Below are 13,546 nucleotides of genomic sequence, written 5' to 3' on the forward strand. Positions count from 1 at the left end.
CGGTCGACTGTAAACCTATGAGCCAGGGAGCGGTGGACGGTGCTGTGGAGGGGGCGAGTGACAACCACCTCGACTTCCCTCCTGCGAACCGCACGTCACCCACACTTGACGGCCGGGGAGGAGGTGAACAGCAGGTGGTCATCGCTGGGGGTGTCCAGATTCACGCCGGGTGTCGAGGATGAGTCGTGGCCAATTCCTGGGCCCCAGCTCCCGTGGGCTGCTCTCCACCGCCAGATAATGTATCTGATACAGACTCTCACTCGACCCTACATGTGCCAGCTACTTACCAGGTCCTCACCAGCACTCCACCAACCACTCCAGGCCCCGGGATAAGGTCTTTATCGTCGAGTGCTGCCGATATATAAAGACTGTGCACTTGTATTTCAACAATAACACCCCCTCACACTCGCGAGAATTATCGCCTCGCCGCGGACTTTAAATAGAGGTGTGAGGTGACCCCATCTTTCCTCAGTCACTTCATCCCCAGGGTCGGGTCAGATACGACGGAATTGACCTCGCCTCCGGTTGGCTGTTGGAGGTCGCTTGCGGTCGGGTAATATAATGGTCTTTAAACTTGACCACTTATAATCAACTCTTTTTGTTACTTGTTTACGAGTGAATGGCACAGGGAGAGGGCTGGACACACGAGGGACATCGGCTGTTGAACTTGTCGTTCCAATGAAGCAGCTTCTTGTTAACCATCTATCATATCCTTGTCATACACAGCGTCATTGCTTAGTTTGTCCCAGCCATCCGCCAGGTAAGGGAAGCCAGTAAATGTTTCTTTACCTTTACATTAACAAGCACCTTACCTGGCAGCTCCGCGTCGTGGCTCCGTGTTCCTCTGGTAGTGGCACAACATGGACTACCGTCTGTCCACTGTTGATCTCGTCCAACTAATTTGGACGCTTGAAGTTAATTTTTTTTTTTTTTACTCAGGTCACTCCTCTCTCTTTTCTCCTCCATGGTGGACACATGAGTCGCCCTTAGCCTCTCCCGCTGTGACTTGAATCTTCGATTTCATGAACCAAAGTAGCTGTTCTCTGTGCTTCCATAGTTGCGTGGACTAGATTTGAGAAGACAGAAGCCAGTGTCACCATATGCTTTCAGTAGCTTACCAAACATTTCCTTATATATGTGACCTTGTACGTAATTCCTTATATGTATGTATACTTGTGTATATTTCCTTATATGTATATATACTTGTGTGTAGTTCTGTTAGTTGCCAGTAGACAATTTGCCTCCGTTCGCCAAGTTACGCTCTGGCGAAAGAATATGTATAGAGTCGACCCGGTCGGTTCTCCCGGATCTGGACACTGTGGAGTTCGTATACTCCATCATCCGGAATATTGGTCGGTTCGTCTGTGGTGTGGGCTTGGGGATGCAAGGCTCGGCTCTGGTCAGGGTCGTGGGATACGAACCTTGACTCATCCACGAGTTTACCCCCGTTAAGGTGGTGCAGAACCCCCTTTAAAGAAAGGGTCTGGAGAAGTTGAGCTGCGACTGAATGGCACCGTCGAAGTTTTGATGAGAGAGGTTGGCGCATCCGTAGGTTTTTTTTTTTTTTTCTGCCCGCGAATTGGAACCTGAAGGTAAAGCGGCCGCCAGTTTATCCATGGACGGTTTAGTGGACGAGTGTTGGAGAGGAGGAGGAGGAGGAGGATGGTGCAGGTGGTGTCCCTCTGGTGGCGACATCTGACGTCAAGAAGATCGAGGGTAGAACCCAGTGTTACCTCATCTTTCTTTGCTTTATACCTCTTCGCCGTTTCCCGCGTTAGCGAGGTAGCGGCGGGAGCAGACGAAGACAAGGGCCTCCACATCGCTGGCGTCCGTTCCCTCCAGCCGTCACGGGTGTTGCATCTCGTAAAAGCTCATTCGAGACCTGGGTTGCGCGTCAGTTGATCTGCTGGTCTTCCTCTCATAATTTCTGGTGTTGGTCATAGTGTCTGAGGCCAGATCACACGTCACAATGCCTCTACCTCCATGATATGCCAAAATAGACATAGAGGAATAGATAGGTAGATAGAATAGTTCTAATGAATAGATCAACTGTAACTCGAATAGATACATAAGGTACTTGTAGATAATGATAGAAGGAGAATAGATACGAAAAAAAACGAATGTATATAAAGGATATAATTATAAAGATAGACACATTATATGAATAAAAAGTTAGATATATAGCACAATAGATGATAGAAATATAAAAGATTGAAGAAAAGAAAATGAAACATAGATATAGACTCGTGCGTAGATGGAATGACAATGATAAGGATAGCAGTCGTATAGATGAATTGACAGAGAGATAGAAGGTTTGGTATCGTAAGTTATCCAGTGAATAGATATAGAAGCAAACATAAAGAATGGTAAAGATAAACTTATAATTCCTCCATGAGTTCATGTATCCTCCTGAACTCCATCAGTTCCTGTAACCTTCTGTATTCCATCAGTTCCTGTAACCATCTGAAGTCCATCATCTGTAACCTTCAGAACTCCATCATATTCTGTAGCCTGTATTCCATCATCATCTCCTGTAACCTTCTGTATTTCATCATTATTTTCTGTAACCTTCAGAACTCCATCATCTCCTGTAACCTCTCTGTATCCCATCATCATCTGTAGCCTTATCTTAAAGTTTTCATCATGATTTTTAGGTCCCCTGTGTTTCTCGCTCATGGTGTCTTCATCGAAATGTGATAAAATCGGATCATTTTGTATTTATGGCTGGTTTGTGGTGGTGGTGTACCACCCTCACCCCCTTCCAGTGGTGGGTTAGGGGAGGGCGTCGCGTTACACGGGAGTTACAGTGTGGGGTATGTAACGGTAGCTTAAGACATAGATGAGGGATATTGGTAGTGTTACACACACACACACACACACTCTCTCTCTCTCTCTCTCTCTCTCTCTCTCTCTCTCTCTCTCTCTCTCTCTCTCTCTCTCTCTCTCTGTGTATTTGTCTATTTATTAGTGTGTGTGTATGTGTGTATGGTTATTGTTTTTGTGTTATACGTTCTCTAAACATACGTTTCCTGAGCTGATCTATCATCATTTTTGACGTAAACAGAGAGGTCATTTCCCTGCCTGTTGTTGCCTCCCTCCCCCCGCCCCCTAGACCAGGCAACAGGGAGGAAGCTCCCGTTGAACAGACAACATGTCGTTTAGGGAGACCAACGGTGAACGGTTACTTAAAGGGTCACCTCTGTTAAGACTCCCTGGAGCTCTCTCGTATGACCTGACCCCTCCAGGGCACGACGCGCCCCTAGAACCTGACTCGGGCGAACTACTCCTACGAATCCTTCTCTCTCTCTCTCTCTCTCTCTCTCTCTCTCTCTCTCTCTCTCTCTCTCTCTCTCTCTCTCTCTCTCTCTCTCTCTCTCTCTCTCTCTCTCTCTCTAACTGCCTTAAACCCCGAGGAGGACGAAGATCAACTCATCCTTGTGAACTACGAGTTTAAAAAGAAAAAAGATCCTCCTCCTCCCCCCTCCAGGCAGTGAGGGAAGGAAGGGAAAGGAAGGGAGGGAAAGACGTGGTGTACATCTGGCGGCCAGATTTATGGACAGCCTTCCCCACTTCGCCCCCCTTCCCCCCCCCTACCCTCCCCCATCCCCCCAACCCCTTCATAAGAGCTTATCAGCGAACCATCGTCTCATTGTGGCCATGACGGATCACTCCCCCCCCTCCCAATCCCTCCCTCCCCCTCCCCTTACCCCCGAGAGCACCAGGAGGGGGGGAGTGGGGGTTTCGTCCTCGGTCGACAGCGACAACAGAAGAACAAGACAGCCACAACAGAAGTCCCCTCGTGTTCAAGGATCGTACCGTCGTGCTCAAGGGTCGTACCGTCGTGTTCAACGGTCGTACCGTCGTGCTCAACCGTCGGGTTTCCCAACAAGCTTAGGTAATTAAGCTTCCCACCAACAAGGGTTTCGTTCCGACGCGGTAAGATAGTGAAGCCTCGTACAGAGAGAGAGAGAGAGAGAGAGAGAGAGAGAGAGAGAGAGAGAGAGAGAGAGAGAGAGAGAGAGAGAATTTATCCCGCGCATCAGGGTCATGCAGTCGTCTCCCCACCACAGCCAGGGGTCGTGGTCGGCCAAGTTATCCAAGGAAGGACAACATGGTGGCTGTGGCTAATTGACCACGCGGTAAAAATGGTCATCCCCCTCCATAGCGGCAGTTAAGAGTCGTTTGACTGTCTTGAACTGCCTACCTTCATCCTTCCCCCCTTCCCTCCCCTCCCTCGTCCCGCTCGCCAGTCCAATAGTCACCATCACCGTGGACACTATTCCTTCACCATCACTCCAGTTCACAGTCGTACTTCTCACACCATCAGCATCGTCACCATTAACTGTCCCCTCCCTCCTCCTCTCACTGTTATTTGCACCATAAATGTTATGATTCTTCACCTTCATCTTCAACATAACCCTTTATATCACTATCATGAAAATCACCATCATCATCAACCGTTATTATCAACGATCACCATCATCCCTTACCATTATCCAGTTCACCACTCATCACTGTGAGCCCATCACCATCACTTTTAGTCATATTTCACCATCAAGACTTGTCACCGTCACCGAGAGGTCCATAGAAAACTGTAAAGGTATGAGAGAAAACGGTATATGATACCGGGGTGTCTATTATATAACTTTTTTTTTTTTTAGTTTTTGCTTTCGGTCTTATAATACGCATTAGTGAGCAGGGTTATGAAGGAGAAGTAAATCATGGGGTTAATGAATAATAATCAAGAGAAAATGTGTATTTGCTGAAGGATAATACTTATAAATGTCGTGAGAGTAATGGTAAAGACGTGTAGACGATGTGAAAACTGTAGTTTTATACACGTAATGATTAGATCTTAAACTGGTTACGGGCATAAACACGGTATTCGAAACTCATTCAGTTGTTTAGAAATGCTTTTCAGAGCAATTTTTTCCCAGTTATGCTTTTCCATTTCCTTTTTATCTCGTATCCCATCTTTTAGTTTTTTTTGTTTGTTTGCGTATCATAGACATCGCTTTATGTTCTACGCTCTAGCATTAAGGGTATTGAGGCTCAGGTATGTATTTGTGAGGAGAATGCCAGTGCATTGCCCAGGAAAATGTTCAAACTTCCTCTGAGGTTGCAGTTTAATACTGCCAACCGCTGTGTCCGAAGTTCAATTGCAGAATACAAATGATTCGTAAAATGTTGATGAATGCGTCATTCGCGAAAGAATAAAGTAAAGGAGATAAAGAATAAGATGCACATTGTCATTGTGGTGGAAGCACATTAAAGCCTTCTTTCTTTGCAATCATTCGTGTATAAAAAAAAAAAAGATATTGTTGTGTTCTACTTGTTCATAACAAAAGAAATGTTTACATGTGCATTATGATTAATCGATAAAAAGCTTTTTTTGACTCAAGGTATTGGTTGTATTATCGTGATTCTGGGAAAGATAAGATTAGAGTGCGTATACCTGTTAACATATAACGTAGCAAAGTTCGGCAAATGGCTGTTAAGGTAAGGTATAGCTTGGATATGACTACGCTACTCAAGCTTACGTCACCCTTAGGGTAGGTTGGGTTAGGTTAGGATAGGTTAGGTTAGGCTAGGTTAGGTTAGGGTAGGTTGGGTTGATTGCATTGTTTCCCGTATGTGAAAGCCGTCTTGTGTACATTCGTCCTGACCTATTGATGCGATGCTAAGCTGATAAGTTACGGTAAAAAAAAAAATATATATATATAGAATAAACATTAGATACGTATTCTGAGAGAGGGTGAGAAAGATATTGGTTCCTTGGTACCGAGCCGCTGGTAATTTGAACATCTTTTAACGCAGTTGTAAAACGCCCTTGATCGCACCGATATGACCCTACCAGACTGTCATGCACAAGGTTCATGCCCTCATGCTCAGTGGATTAAGAACCAAGTTTAAGTCTACCATGAAAAATAATAGGTACAGTAATACAAAATCAATGACCATATGTTTAATACACTCATAATTCTCTTTTACTGATGTACAAACAAAATCAACATTTCACCAAATCAGGGATCCAGACACATGTAAACAAATGACGTCACTGTTGCACTGGGTGCCACTGAAATTTCACTCATGCAGAGACCTATGGCGGATTGGTTAACGTGCCACCATACATGACTCTGGACATTGTACAAAAAAAACAAGAAATGATTACCACACTCTCACCTGTGTCACTACGCGTTACATCATCGGCTCTGGAGATGGTATGTATGTAAATGACAGCAAACCGGACTGAACTAAAGATGGTTAATAATCCTGTTTTACCTGACAGCAACGGCATGACTAGTTTTGACGAAGGCAGGTTTTCCACTCACATCTCCTTCACACGTCTTTGTATCCTTGGCCGTCTTTCTCTGGTTTCGTTTATGGCCTGGCTGAGATAAGAACTACTATCGTCCATGACCAGAGCCTCCGATGATTATAGACAGGTGAACGAGCAGAAATTGAAAAGAAGGAAACCCACGCTTGAGAGAGAGAGAGAGAGAGAGAGAGAGAGAGAGAGAGAGAGAGAGAGAGAGAGAGAGAGAGAGAGAGAGAGAGAGAGAGAGAGAGAACTGTGTACACCCGGGATGGGATGTGTTAGGTTATGCATTGGTCTGGGATGGTTTGTGTGTGTAATGGTGTGTGTATGTGTCTGTGTGGGATGGCTTACGTCAGGGAGGCTGTATGTGGGATGGTTTATATTTGGGATGGTTTACGTCAGGTTTGGTCTGTGTGAGAGTTGGTTTAGGTTGAAGTAGGCCGTTTTTGTGGAGTGGTTTACTATGTACGGATTAGATGTTGGAAGGTTTGTGTTTAGGATGGTTTCATACGATTTATACTGGGGATGGTGTATGGTAAGGACAGTTGATGGTTGTAATGGTTTATGTCAGAACTGCCTGGGATGTTTTATATTTTGTAAATACATCACACTACGTTGTTATGTAGATGTACAGCAACACGTGGTTGCGTTATTTAGCTGCGTAACGCCACGTGCAGGAGCGTTGTACCGTCGTGCTCAAGGGTCGCACCGTCGTGCTCAAGGGTCGTACCGTCGTGCTCAAGGGTCGTACCGTCGTGCTCAAGGATCGTACCGTCGTGCTCAAGGATCGTACCGTCGTGCTTAAGGATCGTACCGTCGTGCTCAGAGGATTCAAAACGATTTTCCTCTTCGTTTCCTCGCATAGGTGAAGCCAAGATGACAACATGTGCCAGAAAATGTTGACATTTAAATGACACCCGCCACTTGAACCTGTACTTGTCATAAGTGAAGCGCGAGGAGGCAGTAGTAGTAGTCGTAGTAGTAGTCGTAGTAGTAGTAGTAGTAGTAGTGGTAGTACCTGGTACGTTCTGAGCACTTATCAACCCTCTCCTCTTACGTCAAGCTGTCGCCCCTGACGTAATACGCTCCCGGACCTCACGTGATAGGGCTGTGATGGAAACGGCGTAGAGAAATATAGTCAACACCGCCAAAAGGGGGGAGACTCGTTTGGGAAGGCCAGGCTTAAGCCGAACAGAAAACGGTATATATCATAAACTTAAACATCATGATTCAGTATAACGGGGATTCTCATATATGTTAAATCCACGTAAGTACATTACAGGCTATTATTTAAATGTCTCCGCTGGACGGCTGACCTGACCCTTGTGTTTAAATCTCACAGAGAACAGTTAGCTAGGGCTAGCCGACCGTGGCCAGTGAGGCACGAGTGGTTCAGTATGGTGGCCTGCCAGCCATATGAGCCAATTTGAATTTCATGTTACATGAACAACATAGTCTAATTAGGTGAACTTTTGGCTCCAGGAAGCCAGGGGGGAGAACGAAAGATCCGTCGCTGATTGGTTAAGTTGGTTCACATTGTTACGAAAACCTCTGTCGATTGGTTGGATGAAGACACGTAATGAGAGTTGCCCAATGGTTATCTCCGGGCAGCATTTGTAACAAACCAGGTGATTGGCTGGATCGTCGACGTGGTAAATTATGAGGAAAATCTTGAGATAATTGAAGTCAACACCTTATTCTGTATGAGGGAGATATTGTTTTGAAGTATCCATCGTGACATAGCCCGCTAACAGTTCCAGACTGCAATAGGCAGTTTATCTACTGATTTTTAGATGATTTTTTCTTTTTTCCCCTAAGTTGAGTTAGTATATCCAGAACAGATTAAACCTTACAGTAAACGATGGTCAGCTTCAGTTGAGGTAGACTAAGTTATCACCCCACACACACCCCAGTTTCAGCCAGTAATCATACATATACAAGATTAGGTAATATTCCCTCAGGTTTGGTGTAAGGAAAAGATACTAAATTTATTTTTTTACAAAATTGCATCAGTCATGGCGGGCTTGTTTATTTTTTTTATTCCAACTCTAAGTTGAAGGGAAAATAATCATTAAACAGTAATGAAGAACATGACATAATTACCAAGAGGTCATGAGAACAAGACATACATACACATATATACAAATCATTTTTAACTCCAGCGGTTAAAGACTCGGTCAATAGAAAACGGAAATAACAGATTGCTGTACAGAACACAGATTAGGTCTTTAATTATACATACGTACATTTATGCATTACACATGGACACATATAGAACACATGGATGTATCCCACACGATCATACAGGGGCCTGGAGTCTGATGTATCAGCGATGTACACACACACACACACACACACACACGTCCAGGCTTAGAAAATGGGGGCCCCGTAATACACAATAAGGTAATTACAGTTAGGTAGGTAATTACAAAGTGCGCAAATATACATATCCATACAGATGAAATAAACGTACACGCACGATTGGAGTGACCTGCATGTGTATAGACATAACACACGCACACATACACACTCACACACATTTCAGTCCAGCGGATTCCGGCTGGGTGGCAAACACAGCCCAGCGAACAAGATCGGACGCCTGGAAAATGGCGCGCCAGACTTAAAATATCACAGAGTGACTTGGATTTTCAACATGAGTGCATCGAGGGAGTTGAAACCTTCGAGGCCCTCTGGAGAGATGAAGTCAACGCGTGAGGCACTCAGTATATCTGGGTCTTTATCGTTTTACACTCTACTAGCTGCTGCGTAATTAGCATTGAGTTATATTTTTTCGTAGATCTTTTACTACAACTACAGCTACTTCTACATATATCATTACTAATACTACAACTACAGCTGTTTTATTACTACCTGAAATAATGATAATAATAATTATGATAATAATGATAATAATAATAAGATAATAATAACAATAATGATAATGTTATGATAGTAACGATAATGATAATAACAAATAATTATAATCGCGTCAGTAACATAACATTGGATATCAGAATAACAATGAGAGAAAAGAGTTCCTTTCAGATGAACATCTTGAGTGTCTCTTTAGTCACGACAGAGGGCCTCTTGGAAATACCCTTGAGTGTAAGCCTTTACCGAGAACCATTTCACTGAAGACCTACCATCAGAGAAGCACTTTGAGCAAACTTTACCTAGATTTATAGGAACAGAGAAATTCATCATCTACTCTAACAAGGATTACACACAACAATTTACAGAATAAACTTTTACAATGTACATTAACAGTTCTACATGAAGGGCGGTGGTACTCTTCATCATATCATCGTGGCACGTTCATGCTCTTCCTCCTGTTATTCTTATAATCGTGGATTGTTCATGTTCTTCCTCCTGTTATTCTTATCATCGTGGCCTATTCATGTTCTTCCTCGTGTTATTCTTATCATCGTGGCTTGTTCATGATCTTCCTTCTGAAGTTCTGTAGTATAACCAGAATTGGAGGTTCTCACACCTCCCCTAGCGGAACCTCTAGCCTGTGTCTCAGTAATGCCTCACTAACTGACCCCCGGGTGTCTGCTCTGAGGGGGACGTGGCGCCACGGACGTCGCTAATCTCTCACGTCATTTGATGTAAGGTTCTCTCCCCTCACCAGGGATCACGCCACTCGGGGGGGGGGGGGGGGGGGGGATGTGCAGTCGTCCTATTTAGGGACTCCGGCTGCGTTAGGGGCCTGTGACCTCCTGTTAATGTCTGACGTCGTCATGCGGTTGGTGTACTTTGACGACTCTCTCTCTCTCTCTCTCTCTCTCTCTCTCTCTCTCTCTCTCTCTCTCTCTCTCTTTACTACCCGCCTGTGTATCGGGAGGGCTTATCGACGGCCATCGAGTCAGCCAGCACTTCAGTGGCTGTCGGGTTCCCCTCTTTTCCTGTTGTTGCAGGTTGCTGTCTTTTCATTCTTGTCTCGCCCATACGTGGGTTGGTGGCACTGCAGTCCATATACACACAGACTCTGTCCCATCTAACACATAACACACCGACAACACATAACTCACACGACCTTTTTCTTTACTCAAGTCTAGATTCTCCTGCGGTGAGTGCTACGCGCTCAGCCACATGCTTTTTTAAATGGAAAAAAAAAATGATAATCTGGTCGTAGATACTCGTAGGTATAGACACTCTAGCAATCACCCTGATCATTCACTTCCATTGTAGATGATTGATACGCGTCCCTAGATGTACTTAACCAATCCAGATTAGTATTGGCTGTTGGGTGAATGCTGGCTTGACTACATCGGCCTTTCCAAACACAAGTCTTGCATCAGGGCAGGACTGTGTCTGATGCCGCTCGGCGCTTCCTAAAGAAGAGGAGTTTTATGGTTTGCTGCGCTCACGACCAGGTCGAGGTAACGGCTTCTCCTCCTCCGTGTTGCTCCGGTGATGACGGAGACGAGTCTCTGGACGTGCTCCTCATCCCACGCTGTGCACCTCTGCCACGTGAGGCGGTCCTCCACATGGCGTCGCCCGAGGCTTTATATAGAATCTTGGTCGTCCTGCTGTATGACGGACGACACTACCCTGGCCCAACGTAGCTAACAACACCAAAAGTATAACAAAAGGGAGATTTGACAGACACTTATAATGGTTTATACACTCGTGTACCGACGGCAGATCATGTGATGTGCCGACGGTTAACTCACGCCTCATCCTTGAGAGGAGGTAACTCTCCCTCCATCCCTGGAGGAGGTAACTCACACCTCCGTCCCTGGAGGAAGTAACTCACACCTTCGTCCCTGGAGGAAGTAACTCACACCTCCGTCCCTGGAGGAAGTAACTCACACCTTCGTCCTGGAGGAGGTAACTCACACCTCCGTCCCTGGAGGTACAGTACCAAGTGAGTTACGACAGGTCCGAGTTACGACAAAAGAAAGTTGTGTGACGTCTTTTGTGTCAGTGTTCGTAACAGGCTGCAGCATCCCACGGTATCACAGTCTTGGAGACGTCAATATATTGTGTACAGAGGTGATGTCACGTGGGGGGCGGGGGCGTGTGTACCCCCGCCTGATGTACACTTCACGAAAGAAAGTTCAACAACAACAAAATATGTGTCCGTTTCGTTGGCTATGCACAGCTGCCCCAGTCAGCTGCTGCGTATGTTATTACGGCATCAGATACGAAAACATTTCTTTTCCTAGAGATGCAACTGAATATTTTGTTTCCCTAATGGTTGGGGTATATGGTCCCTGACTGTTGGAGTAAGGGACCAGACTGTCGGAGTAAGGTCCCTGACTGTTGGAGTAAGGGACCAGATTGTCGGGGTAAGGCCTGTGACTGTTGGAGTAAGGACCATAACTGGTGGAGTACAGACCTTGATCATAAGAGTACGGACCCTGACTGTTGTCAGTAATGGCCGTGCCTGTTGGAGTAAGGGCCCTGACTGTTTGAATAAGGGACCAGACTGTTGGAGTAGGGGCTCCCCTGTCTGGAGTCAAGAGTGATTGACCCCCTCCGCCTAACATACCAATCCTTTAACGTGAAGACACTTTCACTCGAGGCCGAAGCCCTCCGCGTTGGCTAGGGCGATGCACAGCTTGTTCTTGAGCACAGCCTTGGAGTCATACGGCGGCATCACCAGCTGGTTGAAGCAGGTGTGGGCCTGGGGCAGCATGTGGGTGTGGCCTCGCCAGCACGAGATCTTGAACGTCATCTCGCCCATGCCGCCCACGGGGACACGGTCGCTCCCCGTCGTGAAGAGGAGGAGAAGCTTCTGCTGCCCAACTGCCATCTCGCTCACCACCTCCCAGAACCATCTGTCGGAGAGGGACACGGCGTGGGTTAGTACCCTTAACCCCAGAGAGATACTATGAGGGGTCACTCCCCGGAGAAATACTCAAAAGTTTCCCCAGAGACGGACAACACTACATCTTAGGGAGGTACTGCCATTGTCTTGGACATTTTCACCAAGACGAAGCTTCATATTATAAACAAAGGTCTAATTAATTAATCATTCTTTGATATCAATGTGATTTTAGTTTCCAGAGTAATGGTTAAAATGATATCACGGATTTGTGACGCACATGATGTTTAAAAGAATACTGAGAGTAGAATCTTAAATACATATTTCGCAGTTCAGTTATGCTTTGATTGAAGAAGTTGCCTTTTATCATATATTTTGTCCTCCCCCATCATGAGCTATAACTATGGAGGACATGAAAGTCTTCCTTCCATGAGTTTGGAGCAGGTTTAAGATATATACTTTTGCCCAGGAGACTCGAGGTAAACAACCGTTGTGAAAGCGGTGGTTGGCAGGCGCCCGTAAACCCTCTCTGGTTGGGTCACGAAGACGAAGATTAATTTGCATCATAAGTGACGAGAAAGAGTGAAAGGATTTGAGTGTAGTAGGTTCGTGTGTGGTTGGAGGAGGGGGTGCAGTGGGGGGGGGGATCATTCACTGTATAGCGGGGGGAGGTATTGTATAGCAGGGTAGCGGTGGGAGCGAGTGGGATGGAAGGGGAAGACCTACTGTATGGTGGGGTGGTCCTCGCTGTAGCCATCATACTCCACCACTTTCTTGAGTTCGTTCAGGTCCAGCTTCGGGCAACCGCACACTAACATCTCTACCTCTTCTGGCCGAAGCATCTGCAGTAAAATGATGATACTAACAATACTAATAACAATAATGATAATAATGACAATAATAATGATACTAATAGTAATGATAATAATAATGATAATGATGATAATGGTGAGAACAGGTTGAATTTTAAGTAATACCAGTTTGAGAAGGACGAAAGGTTTTATGTATAATTTTTAATAAGACTCGTAACTTACGATGAGGGCGTTAGACGCGCACACGGTGTGGAAGCCAAGATAAAACGCCCGAAACTGTTCATAGATGGCAGTGTTGAGGATCCAGTCCAGGTACAAGCGCACGAACTCCTCCCGGTTTTCGTTGGTCACCGGCAACGACTCCCCGTTTTCTTTGAGGTTGAAGGTTCGGGGCTGGCCAAACTCTTCTAAAGAAACCTGGAATTTAAGATTTGTTTTTAATCTTCTGTTCGTCAATTTGAATAGAATGTATACAAGTATATGTGTACATACGAATTACTGGTATTATGAACCATCGTGACTTCATGTCGCTGAAATCAAACAAATGGAAAGACTCACTTGGAAACTGAGGCACATGTCGTCCTCCACGTCGCCCTCGTACTTGAGTAACTCCTTGAGGCCGTGGGCCACCTCCTGCGGGAG

General features: G+C 45.5%; 1 protein-coding gene across 2 annotated transcripts in view; it reads right to left on the reverse strand.

Moving 5' to 3' along the window:
* Nucleotides 1-5,994: 5,994 nt before the first annotated feature.
* Nucleotides 5,995-13,546, reverse strand: part of LOC139759854 (probable E3 ubiquitin-protein ligase HECTD2) — a 54,559-nt gene continuing 47,007 nt past the window's right edge. For both annotated transcript variants that reach the window (XM_071682361.1, XM_071682359.1), the window contains 4 exons: nucleotides 13,463-13,537; nucleotides 13,127-13,321; nucleotides 12,819-12,934; nucleotides 5,995-12,105 (listed from right to left, as the gene is read on the reverse strand). In XM_071682361.1, the coding sequence (XP_071538462.1) occupies nucleotides 11,841-12,105; nucleotides 12,819-12,934; nucleotides 13,127-13,321; nucleotides 13,463-13,537 (651 nt within the window). In that variant the 3' untranslated portion in view covers nucleotides 5,995-11,840. The remainder of the gene's footprint in view (nucleotides 12,106-12,818; nucleotides 12,935-13,126; nucleotides 13,322-13,462; nucleotides 13,538-13,546) is intronic.

Source organism: Panulirus ornatus, chromosome 34 (assembly GCF_036320965.1).
Source record: "Panulirus ornatus isolate Po-2019 chromosome 34, ASM3632096v1, whole genome shotgun sequence".
In the NCBI taxonomy this organism is placed as follows: Eukaryota; Metazoa; Arthropoda; class Malacostraca; order Decapoda; family Palinuridae; genus Panulirus; species Panulirus ornatus.